The 20,000-nt window shown below is 36.0% G+C and overlaps 1 protein-coding gene across 3 annotated transcripts in view; it reads left to right on the forward strand.

The window, feature by feature from the left end:
* Positions 1 to 353: 353 nt before the first annotated feature.
* LOC113048978 (protein unc-13 homolog B-like) overlaps positions 354 to 20,000 on the forward strand; it is a 43,181-nt gene continuing 23,534 nt past the window's right edge. For 2 of the 3 annotated variants that reach the window (XM_026210973.1, XM_026210974.1), the window contains exons 1-16: positions 354 to 404; positions 5,171 to 7,584; positions 8,192 to 8,214; positions 9,278 to 9,321; positions 9,444 to 9,519; positions 9,716 to 9,721; positions 11,401 to 11,475; positions 12,558 to 12,777; positions 13,153 to 13,380; positions 13,544 to 13,685; positions 14,934 to 15,103; positions 16,075 to 16,190; positions 16,796 to 16,959; positions 17,322 to 17,472; positions 18,642 to 18,710; positions 19,873 to 19,962. In XM_026210973.1, coding sequence (XP_026066758.1) covers positions 5,214 to 7,584; positions 8,192 to 8,214; positions 9,278 to 9,321; positions 9,444 to 9,519; positions 9,716 to 9,721; positions 11,401 to 11,475; positions 12,558 to 12,777; positions 13,153 to 13,380; positions 13,544 to 13,685; positions 14,934 to 15,103; positions 16,075 to 16,190; positions 16,796 to 16,959; positions 17,322 to 17,472; positions 18,642 to 18,710; positions 19,873 to 19,962 — 3,945 coding nt within the window. In that variant the 5' untranslated portion in view covers positions 354 to 404; positions 5,171 to 5,213. The remainder of the gene's footprint in view (positions 405 to 5,170; positions 7,585 to 8,191; positions 8,215 to 9,277; positions 9,322 to 9,443; positions 9,520 to 9,715; positions 9,722 to 11,400; positions 11,476 to 12,557; positions 12,778 to 13,152; positions 13,381 to 13,543; positions 13,686 to 14,933; positions 15,104 to 16,074; positions 16,191 to 16,795; positions 16,960 to 17,321; positions 17,473 to 18,641; positions 18,711 to 19,872; positions 19,963 to 20,000) is intronic. The other variant, XM_026210975.1, reaches the window with a different exon arrangement.

The raw sequence follows: 20,000 nt of genomic DNA on the forward strand, positions 1-20,000 counted from the left end.
TGACACAAATGTGTGTGAAGGAGCAGAATAAGAATTACGCGTATATTTGAATTGAATTATAGTCGTCAATAATTGAAATGAGAAGATTGCATTGAGGAGCTTGCCAGGACTACATAGACTTTAACTTGTGCTATAATAGAGAACATAAGGAACTGACATTGATTTCTTTTTAAGGTTAATTTATTGGATTATTGTGGAAGCTCTCTGGAGCTTTGGATAAAAGCTAAATCTGTCGTTTTCACTCTATTTTTGACATTTTATTTTATCTTTGGACTTGAACCAGTCCCTTTCTACATTTGAATCACAATGTGGAGCTCTTTTTATAATTCGACTCTGTTGGAAAATTCTCACCTATATTTTTCATATAGACATGTGGTTTAACTGATCTGTGCAGCTTCAACGTGGTAAGTTGGATTTTTTTTTTTTTTTTTTTTACTAAATATTTTTCGATAATAATTTCTGTTAGTATTTAGAGAACTTATCTTATTGCAAGCTTTTACAAAATTATTTTAGAAAAGGATTTGCTTTATTTCTGTATTTTGTTGCACTAATGTATTGGTTAATATTATTAAGGAAATCTATTTGTGTATGATTTCTTCAAGTACTCTATTCACTGTATATAGGTTTATGCAATTGAAACATAAACAGGACTAATCTAATCATCTGAATACTTTCCTCTCTTATCTAAGGTGTCATGCATCCACTGATATAAGTTTGAGTGTAATCGTGTTGGTTAGTGGTACTTTATTGTAATTTAGTGCATGTTCAGTAATATAGATATTGGAGCTGGCTGGTTATCTCACTCTTATTTTCATTTAGTTGCAGTTACTGTGAAGTCAACAGGTTGTTGTTCCATTGTTATGATTGCGTTTCATTTTGAATGTGTGGCAGATTTAATATTTACTTAGTTTGCATGCAAAAAAGTAGCCAAGTTCAATTCAAAGGTCGTGCTGTGCTGTAGGTATTGTTCTTCAATCTTGACCCTCAATGCATTTCTGGTCTTTTATTCTTGAATAAGAAAAAAACACACAAAAAATATTCTTGTCTTCCACACAACCTGTTGTTTTTAAAAGTTCTTTTCTTTTTGTTCTTATTTGCTTTGGATGTTTGAAGCAACATTTAGACACAGCATGATCAATGAAATGATCAATATCTGAAAATATGTAGCAGATTGCAGTGAAGAATAGATCTTCTACGAACATTGTTTAGACTGTGTGCTATTGCTTTTGCTTTGGTAGATGAATGTCTAGTCATTTCACTTGACTGTCTGGATACAATTATTGTGAAAAAGAGAATGGGACATGGGTCAGTATGAGAGAAAGTGAAATAGATTGGCACAGCAATTTTCTATAATTGATCATCAACTTATTGTGCCTTTGCTTGCCGTATAGTTAGAATCATTTTCTATTTTAAGTAAGATGTAATATTTTCACAATTATAATTTCTGGCATACAGATTTGAGTCTTCTATGTGTGTACTATAGAAAGTGTGTCTTCTGTATGTAGCAAGGTCACACTGTCTGGTAGTGTCAGCAAAGACACGTGTTTGAACCAAATCTAAAGCCCAGTGAAAGGCAAGATTCATTAAAAACCCTGGCATTCATCACATTGTGTAGACAATTACATGCTTCACTTGTAATATGGTACTGTATATGAAAGATGTGAGAAGTGGTGTGCAAAGCTGTGAGCTCTGAAAGAGGCATTGGCAATTAAAATTCCAATTAATAATCAGTCACGAAGAAGCTATTTATTTGATCCTTCTATTGCATTATAAAAAACATTTTCTTTATTTTTTTGACAATAAAATGGTTAATACGTGTTGCTGACCATTAATCAATTATATTTATTTAATGCACTTTTTGACTTTGGATCACTGCACTCATGAAGAAAAAAACATTATACACACACACACACACACACACACACACACACACACACACACACACACACACACATAGTATATAGTATATATAGTATATAATAAATAAAGCCAGTGCTCCACACTGATCTCATCATCATCAGTCTTTCTGGAATAACATGAAGAAACAGAACAAACTGAGACAGACTCAATCCAGAAGCACTGTGGCAATGTCTCCCAAAACGCTTCAAGGAACCTGCAAAGCTACAGTACTGTGGAAAGTTTTAGGCACTTGAGTAAAAATGCTCTAAAGTGAGGATGCCTTCAAAAATAATGCCATAAATATATTTTATGAATTAACTTCTATTAACTTAACTAAATTAAATCAACATTTGGTGTGACCACACTATGCATTAAAAAAAAGCTTTTGCCCTTGGTGCATGAGTGCATTGTCTTTCAGGTAACATTGCAGGTAAGTTTCTTGAAGTGTCTTGGAGACATTACCACAGTTCTTCTGGATTGAGTCTGTCTCAGTTTGTTCTGTTTCTTCATGTCATTCCAGAAAGACTGATGATGGTGAGATCAGATCTCTGTGTGGAGCACTGGCTGCTGGCTGACTCCCTGTGCAAACAAAATTCTCACTGGATTATTACATTTAATGGCAAAAAATAATGTTTGTAAATGTAAACTGATATTTACTACTAACACACTACAGCAAAAGATAGAAATAACATACTTAAAACCATTTTTTGTTGGTGAAAATATTAGTGGCTGAAGACTTTTGCACAGTAATGGAATTTTTTATAATTATTATTAATCTTTTTTTTTTTTTTTTTGCACCCAGTAAACTCATTTTAAAAGTCAATTTATTTGTATTTAATGAAAATTGCTTAATGTGTGTTGCCAAGGAGAAATGCTGTTATTTTTATTAATTGGTTTTTGATTTCGGTAAAAAGATCTGTTTTGTCCAGGAAAAGGGGATGAAATATTGGAATCACTGGAATTGAATTTTTGGACTTATAATGTCTGTAGTAGAGGCATAGTAATGTGTATCATCTTCCGGACAGCTGTAGGGCTGGGTGAAATAATTTTAGCTACCCTAAGTGAAACGTTCCTCAAGCACTCAGTGTCACAGACGCCTCGCTTTGCCTGGCACCTCATTTTTTTTTGGTCCCCTACCTTCCTGTCTCAATGTCTCACTGAGGTGAATGTGCTCCATGCTCAAAAGCTGGTGTTGTGGGTGGTAGTGTGTTTACCCTCTGCTTTCTCCTTCCAGCATCCCCTACGCCTCTGCTTGTTCTGTGCCTTTGTCTTCCACACCTTTAGGTAGACAGAAAATGCATGCCTTGAAGATGGGCAAAACACATAGATGCAGAAATGGTGTTACCTTTAGCCCTTGTGCTTCAGTGATCTCAAAAAGCCACATTAGTGTGCTTCTCACTGTGCTTGTGGATCACTCACCCCTGAATGCCCTTACCTACAGTGAATGACAGATAGAGAGAGTGTGGAAAAGACTAGGTGAAAAGGCGAGACCGTGAGGCATGCAAGCAAACTAGTGAAGCGTAAGACTGTGTAAACAAAATGTGGCATAAAAATGTTTGGCTTTTGAGAACTCGCATCCAGTTGTTTCTAGTTAGACAAGTGTGAGTGTACGATCGAGACAGGAGATGCAGAAGGACTTAGGGTTTCATCACATATGAGAGATATAACACTTCCGCCACAACTCTCACACCATTTATAACACTGTGGTTTAACCACACCATAACTCATCTTCTCTTAGCCTCACTGTCCAATCGAACACTACCTCAGAGAGACATACTCGACCGTGTACTTATTTGGGAGAGACTGCTAAAATATGCAGTTGGTGTCTGTCAAAAAATATATGCAGCATGCAGACTCCCAGAACAAGGGTGTCAAAATAAGATAAGCAGAATAACTCTGACACTCTTTTGGGTTATACCTGCTTAACATCTATGGGTCAATTAGTAATTCCTGATTGCCTGCATGTATAACTTGTCTTAAGTTGATGCTTGGGAGTAGATAACAGTACAGAAAAACATAAAAGAGTGAGTTTTATGCAGGTAACTCCCATCTTAGTATATAGATAGATATCTCTCTATAGAGACCCTGACTGCAGGTATAGCACATGGTTTCCATGGCTACTCATCCAATGTCACATGATTTTGCACAAACATGTGACATTTTCTCTGGTTAATTGACTCTCCACAAGGAGTCGATGAGCCAGCATGCATCTTCAGCTCTCCCAAGATTCCAGTTATTTTTATATACTGATCTCCGAAAGTGAATGAAATGTTCCTGAGTCTGTTTTTGCAGATTTTCCATGACAAAATTTGTATCTTGCTGTATTTCGTACTTTAGTATGCATGGAGAATGAGTTAGGCATAGCAAATAGTATAATGCACCAAGATATACAAAGAGAATAGCCATTTGTGGTTTTAATGCAGCTCTCTTGAAGGGAAACATTATTTTTATTGATTTATACTTATAGAATTTGCATTTCATATAATGTAATGTCAGGGCTGTGTTACTATATTACTTTACTGTTGCACTGAGATGCCATGGATTTAAGTGAATGTTCTTAAAAGGTCTTTAGTTTATCTTTTGCTCTCCTTATCTGTTGTATGTTTTCTCTTTAGCAGATAAGCAAAGCCAAAAGTGCTGTTGCATTTTCAGTCTTTGTATATTACTGCTGGAATGCTAGTATTATGTTACTTTGTCCTTTCACTTTTATACATTGATTGATTGATTTATTTAGATATGTGTTTGCATCACTAATTTTCAAATTATTTATATGAATCTTTATGTGTGGTAGATTTTAGTTCTTGCGAGATAAAAACAAAGGGATAATGTTCATTGTGTTTCTGAGGAGAAAATGCTAGTCAGTCTGATAGAGCTGCCCATAAGCTTGCATAAATATAATTGGGGCACATTTCAACATAATAAATTTGACCTCTGTCAATGGTATTTTGGACCAGGTCATGTGAAAATTAATAAGTAGACACTTTCAGTGTGTTTTAAACTGCGCTTTGGGTGAGTCAGAACATATGCAGATGATAAATTCTCTGTGTTGTTGTTTACTTTGTGTTGCTGAAAATACATGACAAAACTTTGATAAGGGAGGAAATTAACTGTATACAAAATTGAAGGTATAGATCAAATGCATATTCAGTCATGTACTTGACAAAATCAGTACATTTTTGCTGGTGTGATGCTTCAAGATGTACTTTCCCCTCATAGTCGTGGATTTAGCCCTACTTAAATCAACCCGATAATCTCTCACTTATATCATCAGATGCTGTATTTCAAGCCTGAGTAATGTGATTCAGCTCTACAGCATGGAAGAAGGGAGGAAAACGATGTTCTCCCGCAACCGCTGCAATGGACAGGATGGCACAGGTGTCCCTCAATATCCCCGACCCAAAAAGAAAACTTCAGCGCCAAAGAGAAGGCAGCCTAATCCCAAAGTTGCTCTGGTGTTGCGCGGGAAAATTCATCGTTTCTTGCAGGGATCTGCAGATCATTCTGTCCAGCCTTCAGGTCTTTACTGTGCTGGAATTGAAGAAGAGGATGAAGAGGGGGAAGAGGATGTTGAAAAGCTGCAGAGCTACTACAGGAGAGGATTAGCTTCAGCAGAGGTCTGCTGCTCACCTCAGGTGCCAAATGGACATGGGCTGGGAGTGGTTTCTGGGGCAGCTTGTGTTGGGGAAGTGGAGCTAAATCGAGAAGGAGGCATCAGAATTCCTTGCACTTTGCAGCACAACAGTAATTCTACAGTAGCTCAAAACCAAATGACCCAAGATGTAAATGGGACTACGCTTTTGTCTGGTAGAGGACTTGATGGTGAGCCTGAAAGACAGACGGAGACTTTGCTGTGCAGGTTAAATATGGCGATGCTGGATGAAGTTGTGGAGGGGAATAATGAAGACTATAAAGAGGAAGAATCAAGTGCTATCGTTGAGCACATTCTGAAGGAATTGAGAGGGATCAATAAAATTCAAGAGGAGATTTCAGACTTGAGGGAGTACCTGTCATCTGTTCATGGCTCTGTCGAGGAGGTCTCTAGCTGTGTAGATGCTGTCCTAATGGAGATCGAATGCATGCGTTCTGGAAACAAATCTGGTGTCAATACTTGGCCAGGAGCAATGAGTGGCACTGAGGGTCACTCCCTCCATACACACAAATCAGATAACACTGTTAGTATAGGCTGCTACACTGTTGAATCCTCAAATAGCTGTGGTGATATACTCTCAGAATATCAAGTCGTAGATAGGAAGCACAAAGAGGCACCAAGGCAGTCAGCTTTCACTAGTGTTGAGACTTCAAACCACAATGAACATCATCCTTTTATACAAGAAGCATCTAATCAAAGGTCTGATGTATCTCAAGGTGCAAGGAGAAGGAAGCTTAGCTTCGGTTACCTTGAGCGCCAGGATGGACAGGACTGTCCGAGCACCAGTTCTCTGTCTTCGGGTCAGAGTTCCAAGTCTGAATCTGATCCAGAAAAACCCAACTTTGGACATGGCAAAGCAGGGGGTGAAAGTCAGACCTGGAACCCAGTGGCTTTAAAACATAGTGGGAGCGGAGATATCTGTTGGAGTGAAGATGATTCTTGCTCCAGACAAGGCAGTTTTGAAGAGGCAGAGTGCTGCATGGGTGAAGTGGGCAGCTGGGACCCATCAAGAGCTGTAAGTACTTGTAAGATGGGCACCTCGGATCAAATTTCCATAGTATCTGGTAAACACTACAACTCTCCTGTTAGCAATAGAGGAGATTGGAAGCTGTATGATGCAGAAATGCTGCCTGAAGAACCTGGTTTGGGCTGCCACAATTGCAATGCACATGCTAAATGTCCTCAGAGCTCTGTTGATCAGAATTGTGCGTCGTCTTGTGAAAATTGTGTAGTTCCATTTAAAAGCAAGTCAACAGAAAGTGTGATTGTTGAGCCATCCAGAAACCTTCTATATGAAGGTACATCACTCTGTAATCAAAATGTCCCTGACTGGAAGCCAGGCTCTGCTGATGACAGTAATGTGACGTTTAATGTGAAAAAGTTTGGTAGAGCAGTTCTTGATTTCAAAACTGCCTTGCGAGGAGCTCTGAAGAAGATGGATGGAGCTAGTGCTACTACGCCTGGTGAAAGGGTCGATACACAGATCTCCCCACGTGAGGAACCACAAGGAATGGTAAATACTGAGACCCCAAATTTAGACATGCCTCAAACAGAGATGGAGACTACACAAATAGAAACAAATTATTCTGAGCAGCCTCAAGCCATCGTTACAGAAAAAGGTTTCATAGAGATACCTCAATGCATCTCCACCAAAGCAAAACCTGAATTGCCTGAACATTCAGAACATCCAAGTTCTCCAGGGTTGGACTCATCCACCAGTAATGCATCAGATGCTACATCTGGACATCCAACCAATGCTCAGTTACCACAGTGTTTCTCTACAGACATTATCCCAGACTCTTTTTCTCCTGAGAATCTAGCAGTAGAAGAGGAGCAAAGAACACTGGCAGGGGAAACGCAGCCTCCCACTGAGTCCTCTACAGAAGGAAGTAGTGAAGCAGAGCTTAGTCAGCGGGATGCACGTCGTCTGAAGTGCCTCAGAAGTTTCCAGCAGATCCTAAGGGAGAAGAGAGAGTCCAGAAGACAACTCAGTATAGGGACCATGTCAACATTTTCTGAAGATGATTTGAACCCAGGTATATTGAGTTTGGAGGCTCTAAACATCTCCTTCATTGTCACGTGTTAGAAGTTCTTCTGACGTTTAAAATTTGCAGTGTTAGTTAATTTCTCTGAAGTCAATCTTCTGAAATGTATGTCAGGAATTGAAAATAAATCATTCTGGTGGCTATGCACATCAAATGTGTCTCACAAATAACATTTAAACACTTTTTTAGCTATAAAATATCTGATTTCATCAGAAACGTAGCCAGTGGGTGTTTGGTCCTTTCCTGCAGATATATTACCAAGCGTCCTGCTGGGTGTTAAACTAATCTGGTTCCCCAGGCTCAAACAAACTAATTACACTCATCAAATTGAAATTAAAACAAATCAAACATGAAAGTAGAGTGCAGTGAAAATTTAGGAGCCATTATAAATGAATAATACATCTTAGTGAAGCTTTTATGAACTGTCTTGATTAATTGTGAAATCCCAACACTTATGCAGTTCATGTTCATCCGCAGATGTACTGTAAATATGTTCTTGAACAACAAGTTTAATTGCTTTATGTCTATTTAAAGAGTGTTGTCTAGTTCTGGTTAAAATGGTGTGATAGCCTGTTGTGCTATTTATTGTTATTTTCAGATGGAAGCCAGGATGAAGATCAGGTTATATATTTTTCTCATGGTTAAAAAAGTGCCTTGGTGTTTTATGTTCACACTGCTAGAGATAAATGATGCTGTTTGAAGGTCTCTAGTGTGCATGGTGCTAACAGGCTTCCTTGATTTGGGTTTCCTGCATTGTGTTGAGTTACTTGTGTCTGTTTTATTTCATTTTTAAATCATGCCTTGTTCTCATGCCTTGTACTCTATGCTGCATTGTAAACATTACACACATTTTCAGTCTGTGTTATTGATTGTGGCTCATTAAAGTATCCCTCCCGGTTATACCGTATAAAATAGAAACTGTGATGGCAGATTCATTTTAAGGCCTAGGGTTGCTGAGTCAGAGTTTTATAGCTATGATTTTTTGTTTTGAGGGGTTTGGCATTACAAATGATCTTGCATTGGGAGGTTATTGATTTTGTTGCAATTACATTAACAATTAATCTCTTTTGGAGTAAGAAATGCTTCATTTAGTGCACAGCCTGTTGCCAAATGATGAGTTATGATGATGAGATAACATGGTCTGTGTTTTGACAGCACGGAGGTGGCATAAATGCTACTTCAATTATTTGTCCTAATTATATAGTTAACAAAAATATTCTAAATATAAAAACTTGTTTATTCTAGTTATATATATATATATATATATATATATATATATATATATATATATATATATATATATATATATATATATATATATATATAATTGCTTCTTTGAAAGATAAGCCTTTATCTTTCTGCATTCACATCAAAAGCAAAAATAATTTTCTCTTGTTAGATTTAGGTCTTGAAAGTAAATTAAATTGTGATTTTCTGACAGGAAGTTACATTAGAGAATTCTGAGCCTTTGCATGTTTAATCTTGCCTTGACTGGAATTGTTCTCGTGACTGGATCATTCTGCTTGTATATTCATGAATATAGTGAAATTCAATCAACCAAATGGCAGGGCTTTCTCTATTCCTCTTTCTCCTTATTTTCCATTACGTGCTGTTTTTGTTGTCTATATGTTTTAACATTTAATATTTGTTTTAATGCATCACAACTTGATCATCCTCTCAACAGAATATCAATGGAGACTATAACAAACATCCGTGGGCCAAAGCTGGGTATGATCTCTTACTCATTCACTTTCACCGTTTTTGAACAATGTTGTTGTTTAGCAGTTTTTTTATTTTTTTAAACAAACATTCATTTTCCATTTCTGGAATATCCATATAATTATCTTTAGGGGAGGAGGAATATTTGGCATTGATAGCATGCCTGACCTTAGGAAGAAGAAGCCTATCCCCTTGGTTAGCGATGTGGTGAGTGATTTTGATTTGTTGTTTTTTTCATATTGTTCCATATTGAAATGCAACATTTTCACATTTTTGGTAATATTTCCAATTATTTTCAATTGTAATCTAAATCTTTCCAATATAACTAAAAGTTTAGCTGGAATATGATCTGATCTTTTGTCATATTTCTTTTCCCTAATGCTTTGCTTTCCTTTATTACCAGGCCATGGTAAGTAAATCTTTCTATTAGTGAATGCTTTGTAAAGATTTTTTTAAGGTCTAAATTATTTAAGCTATAATATGCGTCCTAAAAAGACACGATGTTAGACGATTCCAGTGACAAGCATTTTTTCCGTCCACACTAAAGACAAAAGTGCTGTAATTTTTTCACGCAAAAAATATAATATATATTGTACAGATGTAGTTTATATGTCAAAAATGATTGGTCCTCAGTGTGTGATACCATCATCTTTGGTCTGCTGCTCTATTCTGGTGTGATTGCAGAGCAGTAATAATATATCACCAATGAATAACCGTATGACATCCTGTCTCAGAAGGGTTTGATATTACAAGTGGTCTGTTTTTGTTTAAAATGGATTTTGGTGTAATTGGTGTAATACGTGTAATTTTCCAGCAATCTTGTAGTTGAATGTCTTCTCTACTCCCTTAAAGAAGGACATCTTATGTGACTAAATGCATTAAAAACCAGTGTGCATACGATTGAGAAGCAGAGCTTTATTTGAAGTGCTCATCTTCTCCTCCAGTTCACTGACATGCCCATGAGTCAGAAACTTGCACAACAGTTTTCATGCCAGCAAGTACTTCTTTTTATATAAAAGTTGTTTTAAGCTGAATATAAACAAAGGTTATTGCACAATTCGATTCTGAAAGGTCACTCGCTGAATTCGGTGGTTAAATATTTCTGTGTAATCAAACCTGGACACTAATGTTGCCTAATTTAATGTTGACGTGTACATATAAAAAACATTTTATCATTAGAATTTAAATATTTGCATAATATTAATATTAACATGCATAGAAGTTACGAAGAGTAACATTATTCAGCAGTGCATTATCCAACAATAATATATTCCATAATAGTGGTGTTTATTGATTAATAAACATTGCTTTAACATTTCCAATATGTTACCCATAATTAGAGTGATAAATATTATCATATGTTTTATCCTTCATTATTTTGTCAAAATTTTAATATTTTTTGTTAATAATTATTAAGATGTGCCATCCAAATGATATACAAGGGATAAAATACTTATTTTTTCTTATTTTTGTTTTTCGACTAGCAATGTAATATCGATCCTTGTACAGTAGTTAGCTTTCAGGCATTTTTCTCCATCGACTGAACCTTAACCATGACCTGCCAGCCCCGTCACTCACCCTGTACCACAATTGACTTGCTGAGTGATTGGGGGCTCAAGAAAAGAAAAAGCCAGGACATTTGCATGTTTTGAATCACTGTCATTAGCTAAGAGAGGCTAAATTATACTCTCATCTCTGTTCTCATGGAAAATCAATCTTTGGCGCATTGGTCTGCCTTTAGCTATGTAACAATCACTGAGAGTTCAGCATGATGTATCAACAGTTTATCTAGGCTGGGTTTTGTATGTGTTGTTGGTACTATACTTTATTATTTACAAAGTTAACTATGAAATGCTAAAAGCCATTTAATTAGACCTGGTGCCATTAATGGCAGAACAGTGCTTAGCATATTAACGGGAATGTAGTGGAAACACACATAGAACAACATTTTCCAGGTGTTTAAGGAAACATTAAAGACAGCTTTTGCTAGACCCACTGGGAGAGCATAAAATGGTATAATTAGTGCTACAATTACTGATTGTTAATAAGTAGGCTCATGTTCATATTCAACCTTTGCTCCCCTCTCAGTCTCTTGTGCAGTCCAGGAAAGCAGGGATCTCTCATGCATTAGCTGCACGCTCTTCACTGAAGGACGAAGAACTGGTAGGAGATGCAACAAACACAAACATCTGTTGTCTTTCTGCTTCTCACTTTATCAAGCTGTTTGTGTTATAACAAGACTAGCGACAGAGCTTTTGTCCTGCATTGTGAAATACATTTGAGAGAAACAGATCATCAAAAAAAAGTCTAGATGCAATGCATGACTTGGTTCTATCATTGTTGATTGGATAAATGGAAAATTATTGGAAAAGCCCAGTTGAACAGTTCACAATATGCATTTTAAAAACAGCCTGACATTCATGGAACTGCAAAAAGGAACAACAACAAAATAAGTTTCTACTCACTGAAAAGCCATGATTAACATCATTGAATACCATTTGGTCACATGTATTGTAACCAGTAACCATGTGACAGTTTGGTAAATAATGATCTTATTTGTGTCAAATGTCTTCATTAAAAAGTACTCACCAGGAAAATATATAATTTTTAACAAATTAAAAGAACGAATGATGTCTTTTAGCAGACTTTCAAAAGTAATATACAGAAGCAGACCAATCATGAGTAAACAAATTGTGTAACATTTTTACGTTAAAGATGTTTTTTGTCATTTTTATAGCTTGACAGCATCTTTTTCATTTGATTTTAATTTAAGTGTTTTTTGTTGCTTTTGTGTTGTAGTGATAATAGAGTAATTGTTGACATAATTCTAGTTAAAATGTCTTTTATCAAAATGTAAAGGTATCCTTCAAAATGCTTCTTTGGATTGATGAAAATTTTTTTTTTAAAAATAGAAGAAGATGTATGCCACCTACACTTTATGTAGATGTGATGTGGCTCTCATTTGGTCATCAGTTTGACACCTGTGAGCCCACTTGGATAACTACACCTACATCATGAACCAGGACCAGAATTTATAAAGAGTATCTTTGTACTCTTGCCTTTTTATGTACTTCTCAATGCTTCTGTCTATTTTCTGTTTGAACCATTCTTCACTACTTCATTATGTTTTATTTTAACACGTCCTACATGTGATCTGGGGTTTGTTTTAAAATGTCTTCTTCAGGGTTGCATCTAGGGCCTGTTTATGGCAGAAACTGTTTTCAGTGTATTTTCTCTCTCTGTAGAAGAATCACGTGTACAAGAAGACCCTCCAGGCTCTGATTTACCCTATTTCTTGCACGACACCCCATAACTTTGAAGTGTGGACGGCCACCACGCCTACCTACTGCTACGAGTGTGAGGGTTTGTTGTGGGGCATCGCACGGCAGGGCATGCGCTGCTCAGAGTGTGGAGTCAAATGCCACGAAAAATGCCAGGAGCTTTTCAACGCAGACTGTTTACAGAGTGAGTCATCAACCAAACACAGAAAAAAAAACAGCAACAGCAAAACAAATCTATATATGTATTCTTTCTTTAATCTTCATGCAACAATTACAGTAAGCTGTTTATTTAATTTCTTAGCAGTATCTGTTATGAATGTTACATCTGTGCCATTGAGAAATGCTTTTTTAATGAAAGTTACCAACTCCGTGAGGAGAAAGCATGTAAAAATTAGTAAGAAATATTTAAGATTATGCACTATGCAATTCATGAAATATATGCCAAATATGCAAAAAGTGTACAGTGTTCAGTATTTGTCATGTTTTTGATTTCTTTTTTCATTGCATGTTTTATTTTGTGATTCAATTATGTCATTAAACACTTCTTTACGATTGCTAGGAGCTGCTGAGAAGAGCTCCAAAACCGGAGCAGAGGACAGAACCCAGCACATCATATCAGCCATGAAGGACCGCATGAAGATCCGAGAGAGGAACAGGCCTGAAATCTTTGAAATGATAAGGCTTGTGTTCAATATGACTAAACTGAACCATGCTCAACAGATGAAGGCCATCAAACAGACTGTGCTTGACGGAACATCAAAGTGGTCTGCCAAAATCTCCATCACGGGTACGGGAGCAGGGACAGCTGTTATTGCTCTCATACCTTTCTGTAATCAAGGAATGGTTGTATAAATGCAGATTTCTAATAGAGCTTTTAATGATATGCACTGTGCCAGCATTGGAATACATTTTCCCATACAAGAGTCTGTTTGTTCATGTGTTTTTTCCAGTGGTGAGCGCTCAGGGCCTGCAGGCTAAAGACAGAACTGGTTCCAGTGATCCGTATGTGACCGTTCAAGTTGGCAAGACTAAGAAGAGAACCAAAACCATCTACGGTAACCTTAACCCTGTGTGGGAGGAGACGTTCAATTTGTGAGTCTTTTACAATATTTTCTGTTCTCTTTGCTCTTTTGGAATCCTGTCTTTTATCTGCTGTGTTCTTATTTGCATTTATTTTTAATGTAATCAGGAAATCATTGCTTAGGTGTTGTTATATGTCATCACTCTTGTCTCAGATATTTCTTCTAATGCTCTCGATGATTGTGACGATTATATCTTGTATATGATGCGTCTCCGCTGTTGGTTGTAATATTGGTGAAGTAAATCCACACTTTGTTGAAGGAGCATTAGCAAACTCTTGAGCAGTAACAACAGTACCATTGTTGTATATGTTTGTGCGCGCTTGCCTTTAAAATCGGCATGTACTGCGCATGTCTACCTACCATACTGTGTACACGCATGACATCACGGTTTTCAAAGATTCCAGTATTGGGTGTTGTTTACACGTTTTCAAAAGTATGCTTTTTCATTCCCCAAAACACTATTTGGTTTAAATGAACAGGCAAAAAACATTAAAAATATCCCATTCTCGGCTGAAACATCGCATAAACGGCCCCTAAGAGAACAACAAATGATTTACAAAAAAATATGAGGAAGATTTTAAAGGTGAATTTTGCACTAGTTTGTTAAAAAGTGTTATACCGGAAGAAAGTACTGCATTGCATTACATTTGACAAATAATCTTATATGGCTTAATACAACATATAAGAAGCAATAATCTTTCAAATAAACATGGTTAAGCAGTGTTGTAAGACACCCTTAACCATGTTAATATTGTGCCTTACCATTATTTAATAACCTGTTGTTTTATAAAAGCAATAGCATGTTTTCAAGGATAGTTTCAAGAATGTTTGTAACCAAACAGTTGCTGGCAGCCATTTACTTCCATAATAAACAAATAAAAAATACAATGGAAGTCAGTGGCTACAAACAACTTTTGATTGTTTGGTTAACAATAGAAGAAATAAATTCATTCAGGTTTGGAGCAATTGTAGATGAGTAAATGATGACATAAATGTATTTTTTGGGTGAACTATCCCTTTAAATTATTTTGAGATAATACTTTAGTTTATTAAATACATTTGTTTTTAATAAATATCACTGTAAACGGTTCTTACAAGTAATACAGTTAGGTTCATCAATATAACTGTACACTGTTTACATTTGTCAAAAATATAGCAACTTGTGTTAATAATGATTAGTTGTCAACTTTGTTGAAATCTCAGCTCTCTTTTATAAAGCAGCTGGGATTTGTTCACAAATTTACCTTCTCCTCCCTAGTGAGTGTCACAATTCATCTGACCGCATTAAACTGCGTGTGTGGGATGAAGATGACGATATAAAGTCTCGTGTGAAGCAGCGTCTGAAGAGAGAATCTGATGACTTTTTGGGTCAGAGCATAATTGAGGTCCGAACCCTCAGCGGAGAAATGGATGTCTGGTACAACCTCGGTAAGTTCCTCTGCTTATGCATGTGTCACATGTGTGGTGTTACTGATTTTTTGTTTAAATGAATGATCTTTTTTATTCTCTAGGGCTTTGAATGTACTGTAGCTCTCCTGATTTTAAGGCATGATGTCAATTTGTAGACAAACTTGAAGTCTATTTTGCTGTGGGTCCCCTCTGGAATTTTGAAAAGGTTTTATGTTTTGTTCCACAAAATAAATTACACAGTGTTACATGAATTTTTAAACCTTCATGTGCAAATTTTTTTCAATACTGAAAGCTGAAGTTGCTCCACAAGGCCTAAAGAAGAGCTTATTTTTCTCATAAATCTAAAAGTGATATTTGAAAAACCCATTAGAAATTCTCAAGGGAACTCATGACTAGACACTGGTAATTTTCTTAAAGGTTTTAGGACTATGAACTGAATGGCTCTATAGCATGCCACACAAGAAATGAAACCATCTGTCTGTCTAAGTGTTGCAGTTTCCGTGCATGTCATAAATTATCTATGCCTAAAATATTAAATGTGATTTGTAATAATATGTATATATTATTTTATTCTTAATGCTTTAATAAGCCTGGTCCCAAAAAAATCTTATAATGGAATGATTTGCATGAAATGCATTTAGATCAAAGATAAGATTGTGACTTGCATAATAAATTAAATATGTCGAACATTAGCACTGGATCTTTTACAGTCAGTCAGATGGTCTACAGCCACACGAGTGCATAATAATGTTACAGAAAGTATGGTTTCTAAAACAACACATTGTTTGTTTCTGATGGAAATACTCAGTATTAGTATTCATTTTAAAGTTTTGATGTCTTTACATTTGTTTTCTCTTGAAAAAAAGTTAAATGTAACTGTATCTACTGCTATGCATGGATCAAGGGTCACCATTACGAGATGCGATAAATGAAGAATTGTGTTTCGTATCAGATATGTAATGGCCATGTGTTATCCTAAACTTTTGCAGAAAAACGCACAGACAAGTCAGCGGTATCAGGGGCCATCAGACTGCAGATAAGTGTGGAAATTAAAGGGGAAGAGAAAGTGGCCCCTTATCATGTTCAGTACACATGTTTGCACGAGGTAAATACCTTCACACACCGCTTTGAATTCTTTTTAGATAACAAATGTCTGTGTACACTACAGTGCAAATAATGTGCAGTTACGGTTTTTAAAATAATTTACTTTTATTCGGCGTGAATGCATTAAATTCAAATGTGACCATGATGATCTTCTATATTGTTTAAAAAAGATATGCTGTTTTTTGAACCTGTTCTTTGAAAAATGTATCATGGTTTCCACAGCAGCACAACTGTTTACAACATTGAAAATAATGCAAAATACTGAGCAGCAAATCAGTATATTAGAATGACTTCTGTAGGATCAGGTGACATTTACGACTGGAGTAATGACGCTGAAGATTCAGCTTTGCATCACAGGATTTAATGACGTTTTAAAATATAATAAAACACTTATTTTAAATTGCAATTATTTTGTACAATTTTAACTGAAATTTGCATCAAATAAATGCAGCCTGGGTGAGAATAAGGCTGTGGAAATATTACAAAATCTAACTCAAATCTGACCATATCTAATATATTAACTGTATGCCTGAAAGCAAAAAACACACAATCATTTCTATAGCAAAGGACATCACCGAGCCTCTTTCTCCCTCTCTTTTTTTGTAGAATATTTTTCACTTTGTGACAGACGTTGAAGGACAAGGTGTGGTGAAGTTGCCCACGGCACGAGGAGATGATGCCTGGAAGGTCTACTTTGATGAGCTTGCTCAGGATATTGTAGACGAATTTGCCATGCGCTACGGAATAGAATCCATCTATCAGGCCATGACGTAAGCCCTGGAGCATTTCTTCTGTATCCTGACAGTCCTTTGTTAATAGGAATTATCTGCTCGTAGCATTGTGTAACCACATCAGTAATCAGTTAGTTAGAACTATTAATCCTATTCAACACATTAAACCTGATTATGTGTTTATGAATGTAGTAATTACTCACCCTTATGTTGTTCCAAACACATAAGACCTTTGTTCATCTTCAAAACACACATTAAGATATTTTTGATGAAATCCGAGAGCTTTCTGACCCTGCATAGACAGCATCGCAATACTAAGTAATAATAGTGAATGTCACTTTTTTCGAATAATAAAAGCATGCTCAGTTTCTTCCTGGATGTCTGTGTCTCTCCACCTGTAGGCATTTTGCATGTCTTTCCTATAAATACATGCTGTCTGGTATTCCTGCGGTAATGAGCACACTCCTGGCCAACATCAACGCATTCTACGCTCATCCCACCTCAGTCACCAACGTCTCCGCCTGTGACCGCTTCACTGCCTCCAACTTTGGGGTAATGCAAAACAACTGTGTTTTTTGTATATATATATGTGCAAACATGTAAAAAGAAATTGATTATTTTATTCAATAAGCATGCATAAAGTGACAGTAAAGGAACATGTTGTCATGAAAGATTTCCATTTGAAATAATTGTTAAAATAAATTATTTTCAACTTTGTATTCATGGAAGCATCTTGGAAAAATGTGTCACCATTTCCACAAAAATATTAGGTGTCAATGTTTCCAGCATTGGTAATATAATAAATGTGTCTTGAGCACCAAATCGGGACATCAGAATGATTTCAGAGGCATCATGTGACCCTGAAGACTGGAGTCATGGCCACTGAAACCACAGGAATGAATTCAATTAATAATAATATATTCAAGTAGACACAATATTCATAGTCAAATATATTAAAACAGTTCTTTTAAATAGCAATGTTCTTCTAAAATATTTTGTAATGTTAATGTAAAATATTATACAAATTTGATCAAACCTAAACTTTTGGATAGTAGTCTGAGCTGCTGAGTAGTTTAATGATACTGATGTGTAGTGTAATGATATAATCTGGAAAATCTTTCTTGAACATGCAAACACAGAAAAGCGATACATGCTTTTGGAATGTTGCTCAGCCAAATTCAAAAACCGGAATTACCTGTTGTGTAAGATATAATGTCACATTCGATCACACAGTGATAGTGAGTTTGACTGTTATTATCAGAGTCACATAAAACCTTTGATCCTAAATGCACTGAGGCTCTCATACGACACAGATGAAGATGCTATCTTGCCAGCTCCTCCTATCAAAGCATAAATACAAACTCGCCCTTCTTCTGTAGGAGTGTTGCTAATACAAGGATTTTGAAAAGAGACAGCACGGTGAATAACTGAGAACTTCAGTGTCCCTGAACCTTTGAATCCCTTTTAGGTTGTCTCATTGCCATCAGATGGATTAATCCAAAAGCCAGTATGTTTTTGTTCATGTGTGTCCACGCTCTGTGTCCTTGGTTCAAGGTCTAGATCCCATTCAAAGTGAGACTGGTGTCAAAGAAACACATCTTGTGTTCTGACTCAATAACTAAACCATGCTTTGGCTTTCAAAATGCAGAAAGAAACAGCCAATCTTTTTTGTTTGCTAGATTTTATTCACCACTGACTCATTTTTCTCTCTGTTAATGCAGAAAGATCGCTTTGTTAGACTGCTGGATCAGCTCCATAACTCTCTCCGAATTGACCTGTCAACATACAGAGTAAGTATTCATCATGGTCTTTACCCGAACCTAATCTACAGACACAGTTTATGCACACTAGGATGCTGTGGTGTAAAATAAATTACAGCTTAGTTGGAAAATGACACACATTAAAAAATATTTTGCTGCTTACACGTGTTGTTATTTACCTTTTTGTCATCCCATTTTATTCTTTGTTGTCATACTGCATCTTAAATTTCTCAAGCTCTTCACTGAGACTGTTGTCTCCTTTGGAAACTTTTGACAAGGTTTTTATTAGGGGGAATTTATTTATTTATTTTAATACTGATAGATCTTTAGTCATCATTAAGTCATTAATCTTTAAAACATTTCATTATTATTTTATAATGGCCAGAATCAGAAAGAGATTTATTGCCAAGTATATTTGCACATACAAGGAATTTGTTTTGGTGACAGAAGCTTCCAGTACACAGAGAAACAACAACATACAGATAATAAAAAATAAAGATATGTGAGTACAATACACCTGTGTAGATATATATAAATGGACAAAATTTGTAAGTACAGGTGTTCTGTCCATCCATCCATCCCTTCTTCAAGCCACTTGTCTTCTCTGTAGGGTCACAGGGATGCTGGAGCCTTGGGCTAGCATCTCGGGCAACATATTTTAATTTATTAATATAATTGATTAATGAAATATGATTTTTTTTATGGTTTAACATTGAAAGTGGGCAAATGGAAAAGAGTATAACAATGCAATTTATGCATAATGGACATTTTTTGAAAAATGATTGTGTGTAACAAAGTGAAAAAAATAAAAACAAACGTTGAATAAATTTTTTGTAAAATGTTTGTTTTATGCACAAATCATGATTTGCCAATCAGTTTTCATATGTACATTTATTTATTTAGGATCATGCATTTAATTTCAGAACAATGTTCATTATAATGCAGACTGAGATGCAGCCAGTTAGGTCTATATATATATATATATATATATATATATGTTTTTCCACTGATTTTGAGAGTGCCTGGCATGTATACATGTTATAAAGATTTTTAGACTTGATCGGTAAACATAATGCGTGTGCATAGATAAGTGATGCATTGTTTGTTCTTCCTTAAGTATCCATTTTCCCTGTCATAATGTGCTTCTCACTCAAGCTTCCTGTGATCTTCTTTCTGTCTTTTTGATCTCCAGAATAATTTTCCAGCCAGCAGTAAACCACGTCTAGCAGATCTCAAATCCACTGTGGATTTGCTGACCAGCATTACATTCTTCAGACTGAAGGTAAAATAACGTACCTCTAAATCAGATCAAGCAATGGC

Source organism: Carassius auratus, chromosome 30 (assembly GCF_003368295.1).
Source record: "Carassius auratus strain Wakin chromosome 30, ASM336829v1, whole genome shotgun sequence".
Taxonomy (NCBI): Eukaryota; Metazoa; Chordata; class Actinopteri; order Cypriniformes; family Cyprinidae; genus Carassius; species Carassius auratus.